Source organism: Marmota flaviventris, chromosome 17, assembly GCF_047511675.1.
Source record: "Marmota flaviventris isolate mMarFla1 chromosome 17, mMarFla1.hap1, whole genome shotgun sequence".
Taxonomy (NCBI): Eukaryota; Metazoa; Chordata; class Mammalia; order Rodentia; family Sciuridae; genus Marmota; species Marmota flaviventris.
Window position 1 is genome coordinate 39789262 of NC_092514.1, and position 18573 is coordinate 39807834.

At 42.3% G+C, this 18573-nt stretch overlaps 1 protein-coding gene and 1 long non-coding RNA gene across 3 annotated transcripts; both read right to left on the bottom strand.

Annotated features, from left to right (window-relative positions):
* Positions 1-3024: 3024 nt before the first annotated feature.
* Positions 3025-7816, bottom strand: LOC114082707 (uncharacterized). 2 transcript variants are annotated; one of them, XR_011705170.1, is made up of 3 exons: positions 7180-7816; positions 4984-5221; positions 3025-4893 (listed from the first exon to the last, which is right to left on the bottom strand). It is a non-coding gene; the product is annotated as an uncharacterized lncRNA (long non-coding RNA). The 2 variants fall into 2 exon arrangements; XR_011705169.1 differs by having other exon boundaries at positions 3025-5221.
* Positions 7817-12683: 4867 nt separating this feature from the next.
* Positions 12684-17984, bottom strand: LOC139702506 (ribonuclease SLFN12-like). Its single transcript, XM_071603840.1, has 3 exons — positions 17939-17984; positions 16322-17374; positions 12684-12811 (listed from the first exon to the last, which is right to left on the bottom strand). The coding sequence occupies exons 1-3, from the start codon at positions 17982-17984 to the stop codon at positions 12684-12686; spliced, it is 1227 nt and encodes a 408-aa protein (XP_071459941.1).
* Between the last annotated feature and the right edge of the window lie 589 nt (positions 17985-18573).

Genomic DNA, 18573 nt, shown 5'->3' on the forward strand with positions numbered 1-18573 from the left:
TATTTATTTAGGTAGTGGATATTGAACTCATGGGATGTTTTAATCACTGAACCACACCCCAGCCCATTTTATTTCTTTTATATTCTATTAGAAATTTATGGTTATACACAGTAGTTGGTTTTGTCCTAGAGACTCATATATACATGGAAATTGATTTCAGTTCATGATCCTTCCTGTTTCCTCTCCCTTTTCCCTTCTGGGCTACCCTCTCCTTTTCTGTTTTTTATTTTGATAAAGGGTCAGGGTGTCGCTAAGTTGCTTAGGGCCTTGTTAAGTTGCTGAGTCTGGCTCTGATTGCAATCCTCCTGCCTCAGCCTCCTGGGTGGCTGGGATTATAGGCCTGAACCACCACCAGGCTGAATCTCTTACCTCTTTATCAGCACCAGGACCACACTCCCAAAAACATGTTCCCATTTCTCAAACCCAAAACACTTTTAAAGAGAGAAATGGCTTATATTTGAGAGATGAAATATTATTTACATTTAGTTAGATTGTCATGTTTATATGTTTTTCTACTCTGATTTTGCATTTACTTTTGAGTAAAGATTTTCTCTTTTGTAATGTTTTTAACCAGAAAGCATCATGAGATTCAGAGTTCTGAAGAGATTTTTCAGACCAAACAATGCATTTCACAAATCTGTGCAAGTTTTGGAGACTTGTGTCTTTTTCATAACCACTCAGCTTATATATTCTGATTTTCTTCATGCCTGGAATGTTTCTTAAAGAGTTAGGATGTTTAAAGAATAAGAGGTTGTGTTTTAATTTTTATTTTTTTTCCCATGGGAATCTTGGAAACCCCCACTACTAGATTTATATAAGCACTTAGTAACATGTGGCAATATACATCCATAGAATTGAAGACAAACTAAGACCCTCTAAAGATACGCTGTTGTTCAAAGGACACTGTTCCTATACTTCACCTTGGTATTCTCTACACTTCACAAGGAAGAAACAGCCTTTGCAACGGTGTTACTTCACCATCTTAGAAAGTTTAGGATCCCTATTGGAGGCACAGGTTACCCCAGGTCTCTTCATTCAACCTACCAGCCCACTAGCAGTACAGAAGAGGAAGTCAGTCCATCGGGCCTCCAAGTTCATAAGAAGACCTCCACCATCCCTGTGATCAGATCAGTCAGATCAAGCTGATCTACCCTTCCAACCTGGAACACTTACTTAAGGGGTGAGGACACACTCGGTCATCAGGGTTTGATAACTTCAACACTGTTCACATTTGGCTGGAAACTTCTTTGTTGTGGAGTGCTGTATATACTTTATTGGATGCTTAGCAGCATACCTGGCTTTAACCCATCAGGTACCATTAACACTCCCTGTAGTTGTGACAACTAAAAACAACTCTATAGACATTATGTACCTTAAAAGGCAAAATACCCTCCCCCTCTACCTTGTTGAGAACCTCTGCTCTAGTGAAGCATTGAACAATTACTATTATTATTATGAATGTTGTTGTTTATACCAAGGATTGAACCCAGGGCACTTCTCCACTGCCCACATCCCCAGCACTTTTTAAAAATATTTTATTTAGGGCCTTGCTAAATTGCTGAGCTGGCATTGAACTCACAATCCTCCTGCCTCAGCCTCCCCGACCACTAGGATTATGGGCGAGTGCTACCACATCTAACCACACTCATTTTAATAATGAGAACACCATGGCTGCTCTACAGAAGTATAATGCAAGATACTTACATTGTTTAAAATTTTCCAGTAACCACATTTTTTAAAGAGTATATATAATGATTTGAAAATATAATGATTATAAAATATAATGAAATGGTTATAAAAATATAATAATTATAAAAACATGATGAAGGGGATATTTTCATTCTCCATACCAAATTACTGAATCCAGTGCAGATTCATGCTCACACCATATCCCAATTTGGACCAACCACACTTGAAGTATTCATCTGCCACCTGTGGTCAGTATGTGCCAGGATGGACAGTACAGCCACATTCAGGGGCAGATGACAAAAGTTTCAAAGTCAGCAGCAACAAAGTAAGCTAACAAGTAGCAACCAGCACAGCCAGTGTCCAGATCCTGGTTTCTGCTACCATTCTCCACTGAAGGATGCAGAGCTCCACGGAGAAATGGATGACCCCGGGGCTGAGGCAGGACCTATGAGATGGGCCTCAGTTGTATCTTATTTAATGCACTCAGAAAGAAATAAGAAATATTTTCCTCCCTATTTTGCTGAAACTAGAGGAGCCTAGGATTTCAAGGAGAGCTCCTAGAATCCTTGAGTAAACACAGATGGGAGAACAACAGGCAGAGAAGCTCAAAGGTTATAACATGGGAATACATTCACAGTAAGTGAAATATTAGTCACGTAATATTCCAAATTCCCATCAGTTATCCAGATATTTTCTGGCTAGTGCTTAGAACAACCTTTCAGAATGTTTGGACCAGAATAAAGCAAATAAATAATTGCATTAACATTGTCAATGATTTTTGTTGTTATTGTGGTTTTTGTTGTCTTTTTCTGGTGCTGGAGCTTTACATTGGGTCTCACAATTGCTAAGCATGCACTCTGCCCCTGAGCTACAATCCCATCCTGTGCTAAGATTTAGTGCCAGTATTTTTAGATGGAAGGCTAACTATATGACTGTAATGATGTTCTTGGTCTGCAATAAGGAAATACCACTGACGGAGTGGCTTCAACTTCAGAAAGTCATTTCCCATAGTTCTGGTGGCTGGGAAGTCCAAGATCAAGGTGGGTTTCACCCTGTGCTTCCTCTATTGGCCTGCAGGTTTCTGCCCTCTGTGTGCTCAGAGGACCTCTTGTCTGTGCACACAGGAAGAAGAAGCAAGTTCTCTGGCATCTCTTCTTCTAAGGACACTATCCTATAGATCAGGGTCTTGCCCACATGGCCTCATTTAACCTGACTTAATTCCATGATGGCCCCATCTGCACACTGGGCACTAGGGCTGTCACATGCGAATGTGAGAGTGAGGACATACAAACATTCAGCTCACTATGCTATGAAAGAGAAGGAGGACAATCACGGTTTAAGGATGAGTCAATACTTTTATTCTTCCCTCCCTACTTATGTATAATGTGTCAAAATACACTCTACTGTCCTATACAACTAAAAATAACAAATGAAAAATTCTTAATAAAAATGGTAAAAAAAAAAAAGATCGAATTAATACTTCAGTAGCTATGTTATACATTAGTAAGTAGAACTGAGATGAGAATTCGTCATTTCAAGGCTATTGATGTTGGGATGTGTCCACGTGAGTCTAACCCAGGACCAGAGGCATGCTTGGTAAGAACCTACCACGAAGTGACATCCCCAGAAGACTTGTAGATTTTAAAAGACTTTCTTTCCTATTCCTGTTCCTTAGGAGCTTATACACACCTGTAGAATCTGATTCTGTTCCATAATACAATCTCCTGTTGAAATCCAGAAAAAAAAAAAAAGAGGTGTGTATGTGTGCTTTCTCTTGGTCTAAAATTTCTCTGAAAAAGGGCAACTGAAGTACCTTACATATCCATACCAGTGCTCTTTGTTCTGCCAAAATGCTTGAGATAATTCAGTGACTGAATTATCTCGGGAATCTTCCATGTCCTGAATCAATAGAGCAAAGACAAATTTCAAGAATTCAGGAAAAAATGCAGATGCAGTGGCTCACATTTCTAATCTCTCTCTCAATTGGCATAGTTCCTTAGAACCCTGAAGTTGTTCGGCTTTCATAAGCACCTCCAAGGACCCATGGGGGATGTTGCATGGTGGTTTTCTTCTAATGACCTTCATCACTTCTGGTAGGTATTGGGCGACTTCATCTGCATTGGGGATCACTCTGGTGAGCTCTTAGCTACTGGGATGAAAGAGGAGGGAGACCGCTAACATCCAAGTGGCTGGTCTGAAAATGGTTCAGAAAGTTCCAGAGAATTTCTGGACTTCCTTTTCCCTCTGAGTGACGGCTTTTGCCTTCCCATATAAGTCCCCATTTTCAGTGTGGAAATTCTGAGCTTCATCCACAGTGATGTGTTGAATGTCTTCAAAGTCCCTCTTCATGAATTTTTTCCGGGACACTGCCTCACAGATCCTTTTATTACTGTAACAAGAAAATGACACACTCAGGTTTTCTTCACTTTATAAAGGAGAAAAATCACTCTTTTGTGCTCCCCTGAATATGGTACCGTTGTCACAAATCATTTCACCATGTAATTCTCAAGCAACAAGTTGGCTTAGCAGAAAAATAATCCCTGATTAAATAACACATATAGGTATGAGATCCAGCTGCTTACCAGATGAAGTTCTTCAGAGGCTGGTTGTGGGAGGCCATCCTCGCACGTGATTTGAGTTACCTCCCTGGCTGGGTGAGAGGCACTTAGACACAGCTGTGTCTGAGCCTTCCCCACCCTGTCCCAGGTCTGAGGGCTTGTCAGTGCAGAGGCGTGCCTGGCCACTGCCCTGAAGACCAAATCTTGACCTTGGGATGCTGCCCCCCTTAACCTTCATTGGATGGGATTTTCCCTGGAATTTTTTGTTCCCCAATAAAAGCCCACTCCCTGGCGTGTTCTCCCTCTCTCGCTAGTCTCTTCTGTAAACCTCACCACCGCATTAGGTGGCTGGAGGGGCAGGAGCTAGGAGAAGCCATCTTGGAGCTGGTATTAAAGCTGGTATTAATGACAGTCTTGTCTCTTTAATTTTAAACTCCCTAGCAATTACTTATGAACCAAACCTTCTTTCACGAAGCCAGCACTGGTCGCGTGGCAGAGCTGGTTAGCAAATTTAAAATCTCACGGCCAAGCTCAAGACAGAAATGGAGCATCTCAAGACAATCCTGGGTGTCTGCAAGATAACAGGACCAGAGGAATTGTTCCTTCCATGCACTCTGCATGGCTCTCAGATCTCAGGTAGAAGACCCTGGTAATGACACAAACGTTTCCCGTTATTCTGCCCATGTTCACCAGCTTCTACTTCAGGGAAAGAGGAAGTGGGTGCAAGGAGACCTACCCTTCTGCATCCTGCTCCCGGAGGACAATGCAGAGGACGGAGATGCTGCTCAGTGGGATCAGCAGAGAATCCCAGATGACTCCCTGCTTGGCTTGCAAGTCCAGGTCCACAGCCCTGCTTCTAGAGAATTTCAGAATTCCCTGGGAGGAGGATGCATTTGCTGACTTTTTATCCGCTCCGGTCCTTCATGCCAAATTCCAGGAGAATTTGGCACGATATCAGGAATATCCTGGTGGTTCTAGAATGAAAACATCAGAGATTATAAAATGTGTTGGTATTGTTTTGTATCGGTCTCAGTTAACACTTCAAAAAAAGAATAAAGCTCCCGTAATACAACATAAGAGAATTTCCCTCTGGGTCACCTCTCCTCAATCTGTATCCTAAAAATCTGGTGAAAAGAATGATGTTGTTTTTCTATTATCTCATAGAGAGCACTTGTGCCAAATAAATGGAATTTGTTGAGCCCAAGGAAGTGAAAACCAGATATGCAATCACTCTTCAATCTCAGATCCTCGTTGCGGAATGTTTAAACACCTTTTTGTTAAGGACTAGAAAGATTTCAGGTAAATAAAATATTTTCTTGAAGGTGCAACTACAGGAGTCCTAATATTCTAATTACCTGACCCTTGACACAAGTTTGGATATACATAAGACATGCCTATGTCACATGCTGTCGCATCTCACACTGAAAAGGTTCAATATGTGAAGGTAAAAAACACATTTCCCTCCTCAAACATCTACACTTCCTTTTCTAAGTAACAATTCCTAGACAAAATCTAGGTGAAAAAAGTCAGGGGCAGGGGTGGGAAAGGTCATCTAACATTGCACCTGATCTTGAATGATTATATTGTAGTCCATCGGGACCTTGGTGATTTTTCCAAGAGAAATTACTCATGGTCTCTCCTTTCATATTCTATGAGCTGAATGTCTGTACTCTTTCTATAGGTGTATCTGCTATATACCTGAGAAGCTGAGAAGAGGAAGTCAATTAACCCACCATGTCCTCCAGTCTAACGCTCTCCCTACCGTGTCTAAATCAGTGGTTCCAACATGGGAAGAGCATCAGAATCCTTTGAGAAGCTTGCTTACGTGCACATGTTTAGGCCTCATAGCTGGAAGTCATATGTGGACAAGTTCTTGGTGGAGTAGGGACATCTACCTGTGTGTTTAACTACCTCCTCTACCATTTCTGACAATCAGCTGGGTTTTGCAAGCACAAAAATGGATGATTTCTAAAGGCAGCTGAAACTCATTCCCCAACAGGCTTGTGACATTGCCTCTTGATACACCTGGGTTGCAGTACAAAATTTTCATCAATTTATAAATCAATGTTTTAAACTATCTCCCTCTCTCCTAAAGTAAACTGGCAGCTAACACCTGGAAAGAAAATTGAAAATTGGCTTTCTGTTCTAGACCTTTCCTAGAAGACAGTAGTCTGCAACATGGAAGACACTGGGACAGACTCAGCTGAGATTCAAAAGTTTCAGACCACCCTGAAAGAAGAAAACATCTCAATTTAGGTGATTTCACCCCTCCTCACTAGAAGAGGCCAGACCAAGGTGTATCTCAATTTCACTTCCCCTGGTGTAATGCAGGCCAGCAGATGAGACGCATCAATCTTTCTTGACCCTACACCCAGGTCCCCAAAGATCCATCATGAAGAGACTTTCTTTTGAATCTCCAGTCCTATTGCCCCACTCAGTATAAAGCTCCCTCTTGTACCTTTGAAGTTCTTTGCTGGAACTGTACTATAACTTAAAGTGCTCTCCTAAAATTCTAATCACAGTGTGTTTTATGGCCTTGCATTTCCTCCAAGCCCTTTGGAAACACCCCTGACCCAGCATTGGCTCTTGCCTCCCAGAGTTGGTCTCCTGCTAGACTGAGGCACAAGCTAGTCATTATTCTGATGCTCCAGCCAACTCCAAGGAAAAGAAGCTAAGAAATGTAGAGTTCAACACGGGATCCCCCTCCGACATTTCCCTCTATTTCTTCTCTTGCGGAAAATCATCATTCACCAAATATTTTATTTGGCTTTTCCTCATCCTCCCAATAAAACTTGTCCATTTATGAGATCAAGGACATTTGGAGATAGCAAACTGCAGGAGGTAGGAGGAGCTCCAAGTCACAGAGACTAAAGGACCCAGAAGCCACAAAGAGGGAGAAAGGACAAGCAGGGTGGCGCTTTCTCCCTCGTACCTGGATCAGAGTCCATCCTCATTCCTCTCAGTCCTCAGGCTGCAGATGTCCTTCCTCTGAATCACCATTCATGAACTGGGAGGAGAAGAGCTCCAGTCTCATCTCAAAGACATAACCATGCAATTCCCGTGACAGACACTGGTGTTGGTGGGAGACCTTTTTCTCACTTCTCTCTTCTTGAGTATGAAATTACCTCAGGGTAATGATGAACCCTCAAGGGTCCAAAAGATAGTTGCATTTGCATAACGATTCTCAGCAGATTCACTGTATCCAAAAGAAATACTTCCGACAACGACACATACAAATGTGGACCACTCAGATTGGCAACTGTGTCCACATCAATTTTTTACTGCAGTCACCCGAATTCGATGAAGGATAACCCAAATCTACTGATGAGCCTGATCAAAACCAGGAGAGTCACCGCTGCCTCTAAAACCACCCAAGAACTGGAATCTTTATAATTTTATCCTTCCAATCCCAGATCTACCAGAAAGACTTTCACTTATGGAGGGAGTTTCGCCATTTTTATCTATACGCACAATAATTCTGTAGAAAGTCAACACAACGCTATGGTAATGTACTTTCATGGAGTCCAATTTGCAAAAGTGCAGAAACAAAATTGGACTCTCTAAAAGTCATTACACATCTATATTTCCAGTACTGGAAATGATATGAAGAGAAAATGCTCAAACATAGAAAAAAAAGATTAATTAAACTCATCGTATGACTGTGCATTAAAGGGATACATTGTATGCACGACTGTACTCCAACTCCATAAAATCTGGTTGAACCTCAGGCCTCCAGCTCATTAACGATAGATGATAGATAGATAGATAGATAGATAGATAGATAGATAGTTGGGGGTGTACCGGCCATTAAACTCAGGGGCACTCAACTACTGTGCCACATCCTCAGCCCTATTTTGTATTTAGAGACAGGGTCTCACTGAGTTGCTTAGCGCCTCGCTTTTGCTGAGGCTGGCTTTGAACTCACGATCCTCCTGCCTCAGCCTCCCAAGTCACTGGGATAACAGGTGGGTGTCAGCGAGCCTGGTTTACTGTGAAGCACTGACTGCCATGAATGGCTGCTTTTGAGCTTTAGGACTTGGCTCTCCTGAGAGAACACATTGACGTCCATTTCCTTCATGGCACTGCTCCTTTCAAAACTGTTGCATGTTCGATAAATACTGACGCAAGCAATTCCTATGAAATATTCGCAACCTCCGTGCTGTGTTTTGGGGACGTGGAAACCTATCCCACATGCGTTCCCATACAGACCAAGGATTGCAGGAACAATACAGTGACCGGAACAGTAACATGCATAGCGTCTTCTTATCATACGGTGCTGGTGTCCATATTACACAAGTCAGTAACCTCTCTGGCTCCTTCAGGCAAACATGACTTGAACTCAACATAAGCTCCTGGAGTTTCATCATCAGGAGGGAACGTCAGTGCACACCATGACACATTTACATTGAAGTTGTAACTGTTGCCTTGACACACCGCCTTGACCCGTGGCCAGTCACTTCCCCAGAATTCAGCTTCCTGTCCCTCTAAATGACCTCTTTTTTTTAAGGGATTTGTGGTTTTGGGAATTGGAACTTTTTAGAATTTCACCATTGGAGATTTGAGCCTTTGGGGATTATGATTTGGGAGATTTTAGAATTCAAGTGTTCCAGACTCGGCATTTTGATCTTTTGGGATTTAAACATTTGCAATGATGGAGTTTGGGATTACGTCTTTCAGGATAATGACCAGCACAGGTCATTATCTTTTACATTCAAACGACAACGTGGCTTGTAAATTTGGTCTGTGTAATGTTTACTTCTTCTCAGAATTCTGAGGACCTTGCTCCTCTCCTCTCAACTGCGCCTTGCGGGGCTCCCAGCTCTATTCTCTGTTCCAAGGTCCCACTGAGCCTCCTGGACGTGGACTCAGAACACCGCAGCCAGGATGTATCTGGCTCCACTGGATTCAGGGCAGTCCCTAGCTCATCTTTGATGAGGGAGAAACGCCAAACCCTGGTGCTCCTCTTCTTATGGAAACTCTCCATATCGGTGAGGGTTTCTACTTCCTTCAGCTGCTTTCCCCCAGAGATGAGTGAGAGAGCTTTTGTAGGATTTCATCCACTCACATTCTTTATTCAGAACCATTTGTAGAAAAATAACTTTTCGGGTGAGTATTTAAGGGTGCTACGAGAGTGATCAGGAAAGTTTCGACTCCTCCAAGTGAGCAGAGGTAAAGTAGTCCAAGAAGACCTAAAGAATTCCTGGGGTCTTTCTTTGGGGGAGATGACATTTCCCTTCTTTTTCATTCCCACTGGGGAAATTATGACTTTCATCAACAATGATATTTTCCAAGTTACAAAGTTCTATGAGTAGGTCCTGGACAGTTCTCATTCTTGTTAAGGGACAGCAGTCTGTCCTGATCCAAAAATGGAACAAAGTCTATCCATGAACCAGGAACCGAGTAAATAACCATCGTGCACAGAATAGTGAACTGATTAAGTTTCCTAATCACCCTTAAGCATAATCTTTTTACATATGTAAAAATCTTTTTACATATGTTCCGAGTCTGGAACACTTGAATTCTAAAATCTCCCAAATCATAATCCCCAAAGGCTCAGGAAGAAGTAAACACAGGCTACATTTATTTTTCCAATTAGGTGAAGTTGCTTCACTTGCAGCATTTTTGGAGATCATTTTTCAGACTTGGAGATCATCATCCTCTTTATGATGAAAAATTTCTCAGTAGCCCAGTGCACCTTCTATGATTTGGATGAGGCCTTGACACCATTTAAACCTCCTCAGGGAATTTTCCTATAAGTGATCTATATTAATTGAAAATCTCAGAGGCCCACTGCTCACTCACAGACCCGAGTTTCTTTAAGACCATAAAAAGAGCATTCAGCTGGTCTATCATGGTTTCGAATGTTGCAACGTAGTAGGACGCAGGATAAAATGCTTTCTCACTTGAATCATAAAAGGCAATTATTTTTCCCTTAGGGCTCAAGCAGAATATCTTCGTCATGATACATATTTTCTCAGTATAATTACCAAGTTTTGCAAGCATCTGCTTTAAACTTCGGGCAGTTTGGGAAGAATACCCCTTTATCTTCTCATCTAATTCCCTGTGGAGAGTGGAACCATTTTCTAATTCCTCTTCCATCCTGAGGAAGGTGTACAGGACCGGTGGATTGTCCTTGGAAATCAGAAGTGCATCACAGATGACTTCCTCGTTCTTTGGCAAGTGCAGATCCACAGACCAGCTCCTAGAGAAGATCAGTATGCCTTGACCAATGGAGCCCGTCTCCTTCTGTACTAACTGTTCAAGTGCTTCCTCTTGCGAGAACAGTTCCCTGCAGAGGGCTTCTGGAATACATCTCATCTTCTCTGTGAGCACTGGATATGGGGAAAATGATAACAAAGCATAAAAAAGAAAAAAATTGAGAACATGCCATGGAAACTGTGACTACTGTAGCACCAACCCTCCCACCCGAAACAGCTACGAAGGCTGTACAAAATAGAGCCAACTGTGGCGTCCAGTACTGGAGGGCAAGTGGGACAAGCAGGGCGACAAGGCCAACATGTGTGATAGGAGCACAGGAAGCCGCTGCACACTCCAGCCTGCTTCTCCCTCAGATATTTCCGTGTCGTGGTGTGGGTCCCCAGAGCCCAGACAGCAGTCAACAGGCCACTGGGATGAGGAGAAAGGAAGGGGTCCAAATTTCAAGGCTGCCGGAGGGGCTAGAACTTGAGAAAGAAAAATCCCAGAGAAGTTGAAACTGCAGAGGAGGAGCCTAAGTCAATTTACAAATTCCCCTCAACTCACTGACTGATCCAGGATGAGAAGCTGGGAACACAGAAGAAAGTAGAAACTAGAGGCTTGAAAAACTAAACTAAAAATGCCAATAGCCTTGTAGGACTACAAGCAGAACCACAGCAAGAATTCATGATGTCCCAGCAAACAGGAGGCCCTTGGTGAACACCCTGACATAAGTTCAGACTCCATAAGTCATAACCTAGTAGTAAGAGGAAAATCTTAGCTAGAAAAGCATAAAACTAAACTTTAATTTTATCTGGATCGCATCTACCTGCCAGAAAAAAAGCGGAACCCTCCAGGGAGGACCTGATCATATTCCAAAGGTTCTCTAATTCATAATCTCTGATACATGAGAAGTTAGGAGACATAATAAAATAGGACAAATTAGAGAGAGAGAGAGAGAAAGAGAGAAAGAGAGAGAGAGAGGAAACACATAACAGGAAAAGACTGGTAACTTCTTCAGACATAGTTACCAAAGAGTGAGTTTAAAAATCACTATAATTAACATTTACCCAAGAAATGAAGAAATGATAAAAAAAAATATGAAGATGTCCTGATTTTCTGTCAGGATCATAAATTTGAAATTAATGGGTAAAGATTATGCTGATATTCTGTAACTTAAAAAGATAGTATCTGATGTTAAGATTGATATTGCTCCCTGTAACAGACAAACAGCAGAAAACACAATGAAGACGACCAAGTAGGAAAAAAAAAAAAACTGAAGCTGTCTGCAGTCTGTAATACCTGGGACAACAAGGGGATTGATTCTCTAATCTGTAAGATATTCCAACAAAGCAAAGAGAAAAAGACAAAAGTCAAATTGAAATATGGGCAAAGGACAGAACAGGCACTCCAAAAACTGTGAAGCAATTCAACTAATAAGTATATTAAGATATGATCAACCAAATTATTAAGTATAAAAGTGCATACCACAAAGATAGCACCTCGTACCCATATATCCCATCTTGTACCTTCTGGACTGGGCAGACAGAGAGGAGAAGAGAGCCAGAAAGATGAAGAAAAATCTGACAATTGGAGGAAAAGTGGAATGTCTAAGATGGTCCCCAGGGGAGTCAAATGACCTGTCTAACTGGGAAAGTATCAGCAGTATCTTGTTACTTGAATGTTCTCACACCTCCTCAACCAGCAATTCAACCACTACGTGTGTCCTAAGACAAACTTCCACACATGCACCAGAAGACTGAAAAAGAATGTTGAAGGTGACATAAAGCAGGAACCAGGAAAGTTCTGTTGGTAAAGCAGAAACCAGGAAATAAATCAGTTACCCATCATCAACAACAGAAACAAATAAATGAGAGATGTGGGGGGCTGTTGGCTTTTCTTCAGCAACTGAATATAGCCCTGTTGGAAGCCTGATCTCAAGCTAGACTTCCCGGAGACGTGATATCTAGGCTGTGTATTTTGCTTCAACTAAACTGAGTTGGTTTTCTCTTACTTTCACATAAAGGATCTCCAATTGCACCAAAAAAAAAAAGAGCCTATTCAGATTCTGAAGAATTTCAGGATACAAAATCAGCATACAAAACCCACTACACAGAATGACGAAAACACCAAGGTATTTTGATAGACACAAGTATCTGGTTCCATGACACATTTTAAGACAGAGCTGACTTGCATTATGCAGGCTTGAATACCACCAGATCAAGACAAGCCAAAATTAAACTACTCAGAAGGTGGCATCTCTGCTGCTGATTCTCCAAACTCATATTCATAAACAGGGCGACTACAGGGAATAATTAATGTTGACATACCTGGCGGAAGAGACACTTCTTTAGATAAGCTGGAAAAACCTAAGGAAACAAAAATTACATGTTAAATTGGCCACAAGGAAAACTAACTGCTGCCTATACCTTAAAAGTTGACATAGAACTGACCCCATTCCCAATAGAGTCCTGGTCAGATATTGTAGTTGGATTCCAGAAACAAATTGTAAAATTAACTCCTGGTGCTACTAAAACACTGTGTTTGCAATGAATTGTTAGAGTGAAAATAACCGCAATAGTAACTGAATATATTACCAAATAACTTGGCTTCCTTTAAAAGCAGTTAAAATCAGGGCAGGTGAGGGCTAGTGAAGGAGTGCTGAGTTCTGTGCTCTCTGAGCAAAAGCTTGCATTTTCAGAGATTTGGAAAGTCGGTAGTGCTTGTCTGATTTCATGGGAGGCTTTCCTTTCCCAAAACAAGACAAAATACCAACATTTTTCTTTTCCGTAGAATTTAGGGCTACGTTTTGTCTTACAAATGTGAGAAGAAGACGGGAGAGGTTTTAAGGTACAGGGGTCCATGAAAAGTGGGGGTAGAAAAATGAAGGGGCAAATAAAAGGAGCAAGTGTTCCTGAAAGAAATGGTCAGTTTCTGAGATTGAGCTTTGGAAGAAAAAGAAGGATGGAGCACATTTCTCTGCAGTGTGAGTAAAGAGGTGGTAGGTGGAACCATCCAGGGGTTCTGGATCTTTCTACAATATAGGGTGCTATAATTTGCAATTTATGTGTCCCCTAAAGGTCCACGTGTGAAAGGCGTTCTCTGCAGGGTGGGTTATAGGGAGTGATGGAGTCTCTACCGGGAGGGTGCTAGGGGAGGTCTTTAGGACATTAGAGAGGGCCTTGCCCTTGAAGATGCTTGTGGGGCCCAAGCCCCTTGCTCTTGCTCTCTTGCTCTCCCTGGCCACGATATGAGCAGTTTGGGTCCACCATGCTCCTTCCACACCATGACACGCTGCCTCACCACAGACCCAAAAGCAATGGAGACAACCACTACTCAAACCTTCAAAACTGTGAGACAAAATACACCTGCTTCCTTTTTCATATTGCTTTTTCATCATCTCAGGGATTTCTCACAGTGAGGGAAAGCTCACACAGAAAGTTGGTAGTGAGAATGGGATCCTTGCTGTGACAATATCTGATGATGTGCTTCAAAAGTCTCAGGAATTGGTTCATGAGAGCAATCTGGAAATGTTTGAAGCCGGCTATAAACAGTGCCCTCAGTGGAACTTCAGCAATTCTGCTGAGGGCTCAGAAGGCCAAAATACGGAGAGGAACATGGACTATTAAAGGCTATGCTGATGAAGTGTTGAGCAGAATTGAGGATTCCACGGGACATTGGACTAGAGGCTATTCTTATTATAGTGTAGCAAAGAATTTGACTGCAATTTGTCCATTTCCTGAGACTTTGGTGGAGGCTGAATTTAAAGGTGATGTGCCAGCTTATCTGGTGGAAAAAATTGTTAAGGCAGCAAAGTATGGCCAAAGTGGCAGTGGGTACCTACCACTCACTGGCTGCTTTTAGCCAAGTGAGAATCAGGAACATAAAACAACACAATGGAAATATTGGGAAACTTGCAGTATGACTCAAAGAGGTACACGTGTAAAATTTTAGCCTAGGAGGGGGTAGCTGCTGAAGAAATTAGTGCCCAGAAAAAGAATCCAGGGGCTTTGAACATAAGACAATGGGAAAGACAGCCTGGGGTCTTCTGAGGAATAGAAAAGTGCCAATTTGTTTCAAAGACGGCAGCTCAAGGAAACAGTCCCAAGGGCACGCTGAAACCCAGGACAGCCTAAGGAACTATATCAGGGTATGGTGAAGACAGCGCTGCAGCCGAAACCCCAGCAAGAAAGAGATGCAGGCAATGACTGATGTTTGACAAAAGCAGCAGCACTCAGCATACAGCGCCCCCCTAAGAGAGTTGTGTGGCCTGCGACCAGAAAAGCTATTGGAGCAATGTGCCCCCTGGATTGAAGGTGCAGCTACAGGATTCAATGCTGGCCTTGTGTTTCAGTCTCACTGTGCTCCTGGGTCTCCCCACAATCTTCCTGTTCTTCCCCTTTGCCATCAGAATGTTCATGCTGTCTCCATACATCAATAAATCTTGGAAGTAGGTCCTCTGTTTTTGTTTTTTCTTTTAAATTTCAGACTTACAGCTGAGTTGGCATCCAGTCTCAGAGCATGCTTTGAACTTGGACTTTTGAGCAACTGTTAAAAAACAGTTAAGACTTCTGGACCCTTGCAGATGAATTATATGCGTTTTCCTTTGTGAGAGGGACATGAACCTTGGTGGAGTGGGGCTGTAGTAGAATGACCCAGCTTAGAACTTAAGGATCTCCCAGAGGGCCAGGTGTGAATGCCTTACTCCAGAGTGAAACTATTGGGAGGTGATGGAGTCATTAGAATGCCAGACCTAGTGGGAGGTCTTAGAAAAAGCTCCCCAGGCTGTAAGTAGAGCTTCACAGGCGACTCTGGTGGGGGCTCAGAACAGCTCTGAAGGGAATTATGGCACCCAGCCTCTTCCTCTTACTCTCTTTTCTCTTCAAGAGGATTGTGGGTCCCTCAACCCTTCCTTTTCCCCACTTTCACTCCCTGCGACATTACATGAACAGATTGCATCCACCACCTGCTCCCTGCCAAGATGATCAGTCCCCTTCTTTTCCTCCCTGGGTTTCTGAGGATCTGCCGCCATCATGAATGACACAGTGACTATTCAGAACAGAAAGTTCATGACCAACTGACTACTTCAGAGGAAACAAATGGTCATTGATGTTCTTCACCTGGGGAAAGCAACAGTATCTAAGCAGCAATTTGAAAAAAAAAAAAAATTCGCCAGAAGGTACAAGACCACACCAGATGTCATCTTTGTGTTTGGACTCACAACCCATTTTGGAGGTGGCAAGACAACTGGCTTTGGCCCGTTTTATGATTCCTTGGATTATGTAAAGAAAAATGAACCCAAACATAGACTGACAAGACACAGCCTGTAAGAAAACAAGAAAACGGCACAAGGAACACAAGAACAGAAGGAAGAAAGCGGGGTGGGGGGGGGGGCACCGCAGAGGCAAATGTTAGTAGATAACAGCCAAAGGAGTGAAGATTCTGCAAAGACTTTATCTGTGTTGATTGTGTGAATTTTTCACGAGGATTAATAAACTGTAAAAACTTACAAAAAAAAAATGAGCTGTCCCAAAAAGAAATGGGGCCAATCCACTTTGGACTGGAACCTCCAAAACTGGGAGCCTACGGGAAACTTTTCTCTTCCTAGGTGGATTAGCTCAGAAATCTGTCATTGTGTTGGAATGATGACCAAAGCATGGGGCTACTGGCAGGAGCTAAGGTGCTTGCTGAGTGTAATATGTGTCTTCTAAGTGGGCAGAGGAAAACAAGAGATAGTGAACTCCTGATGGGATCCACTAGAGATTGATAAGGTGGAGGCTGACATTTGAGGACTATTGATCTTGCTAAAAATAACAATGATAAAACTTCCCAACCATCCTGGCCAAATGTATGCTCATTGCTAATCCCCCTTCCTCCACCTTGCTTGGCATCCGTGATGTACTTGATACGCTCCTCCTTGGTCAAGTATAAAACAGGTTTCTTTTTCACAAGCAGGACGGGCTCCTTGGCAAACACGGCACAGCAGAATCTCTCCACATGGAGTGCACAGAAATATCTATGCAGACCTCCTTCATCATGGACTTCTAGGAATTTGCATGAGTAATTAATCTTCGCTTTCTCCTTACAGAAATGATAGACAGGCAGCCTGCTAATATGCTTTTCGATTTCACTTTCTATCTTCGAGAAATAACGCTGCTTTCTTTCAGGACCACTTCTTTCTATTTCCTGGGCATTTAAACCAACGAACAAATATCCGCCATCAGTATTTCCAAATGCAGAAACAGATCGAGCGACAATCTCCTTAATGCGCTGTAACGCCTTTCTTGTTGAGAAAAATTTCATCTCAACGTTTGTGGATTCAGTCAAATCCAAATGTTTTTTGTGTATAGGTTCTGTCATGTTAAAAAGTTTAGCAGCCTTCTTTTCTAGGTCAATTTCTTCTTGTACATAGACAGGGGCCCTCTTTGTGTGAAACTGTGATCTTGAATACGACCGGCTTCTACTTTTTCTCTCTCTGAGGAAGTCCAGTGCACTGGAAGCATTCATGACAACTGTATGTGTTACATTTCTTTGGTACAAATTTGTTTGCGAGGGGAAAATACTCATACCTGAGCTATTCTCAATCCATGGTTTCAATAAATTCAGGATTTCCTCAGGATCCTGCATGGACTCAAGGTCATTCTGAGCACATGACTGGATATTATGCAAAGATTGGTCCAAATCTTGTCCTATTCTGTCTTTGTTATCCTCTTTCCTTTCAATTTCAGGCTTCATCACTTTTCCTTCAGAATTCAGTAAAGCACTCGTAGCTTCTGAGAGAGAGTCATTCTGCCTTTTTCTCAGTCGACGATCCTCCATTTCTATCTGATTCTTCACTCCAGGAGGGACCTTTTCAGCTCGCCACATAGAGTCTCCAAGTCCACACATGTTCATGTCCACAGTGGCCATGTGATTCGAGCTGAAATTCTTTCCTGTAAAACAGACAAAGCCATTAGAATGGGGCATAAGCAGGAGTGAGCATATTCTGAATTCTGAGAAAAATGGGGGCAAAAGCTTCTGCAGAAGTCCCACTGGACGGTAAGTGCACACCTCGGAAGTCATGATTTTTTGAACAGATTTTCACCCAAGACTATAATATCTTACACTTTTACTGATTTTTCAAATTTGTAGATATAGTTTTCCATCATCATCTTCTAATTCTTTAAATCTTAACCCATGCTTACATCTCCATTCTAATAATTAATATTGTATAACACATATTCTATTATTTAGAAGCTGCCTCCCCCACATCGAGGGTGATTGGTTATAGCACCCTGAATGTTCTAAGGCAGTCTGCCTTAGTCTGTGTATTCCTAATTCATTAGCTTGTGCCTTTAAGGTCATTTGGAATACTGCTTTGCTATAAGTTGAAAACCAAAAGAATTTTGGTTCATCAACTGGCCCAGAGATGGTTGAGAGAAAAGTACATCTTAGGTAGTCATCGCTACCCAGAAAATGTTATCAGAGGGTCATAATATTCCTGTTTGCTGCTGGACCGTAGGTGTAGGCATAGGTGTAGTGGTAGGCTGTGAATACCTCCATTGTGTCTATGAATTCCTGATCACATGTAAAGAATGATAACTTTGAGGCCCCAGACCATTTGAGAATTTATATGTCAATGAAGAGCACTCCATATCTAGGAAAGAAAGAGGCATAAATCCATATAACAGCAGTTTACAGGGACCAGATAAGCCTTTCAATACATGCCACCCCTTCTACAGCTTCAGAGTGAGCACCATTCAACATGGAATAGGGGGGCTCTGTGTTTTTGCCTACGTGTGCGTGTGATGCTACTGGCTTCCTCCGACAGATCTCCCATGTTCATCCTTCTCTCCATGGTATTTCCACTGAACTATAGATCCATGCCTGTCTCTAATTCCACCATAGATCTAGAGAAATCTTTAGAAACTGCATTGAAGTGTGCAGAGAATGGTTTTCAAACTGCAGGAAATCTGTATTTTAAAAATCACTTAAGACACCAGAAGGAAAGGCTTTAAGGCTTGGTTTCTGTCGTGGACACTGAATCTTGGGAGGTTGTGAGTGCTCTCTTTGCTCTGTAATGCCTGCCTTGAAATTTCCTAATCCCTTTCCAGGGCCTACAGGAACCCAGGACCAGCAGTGGCCTCCAGTG

Coding starts and splice junctions, on each gene's coding strand:
- LOC139702506 (XM_071603840.1), bottom strand. CDS start 17,984: ATGGAGGTATTCACAGCCTACCACTACACCTATGCCTACACCTACG. Junction 17,375..17,938: donor CACCTATGCCTACACCTACG/GTCCAGCAGCAA, acceptor TCTGTTTTACAG/GAAAGAATTTCAGCTCGAAT. Junction 12,812..16,321: donor CATCACGGATGCCAAGCAAG/GTGGAGGAAGGG, acceptor TTGTTTCCTTAG/GTTTTTCCAGCTTATCTAAA.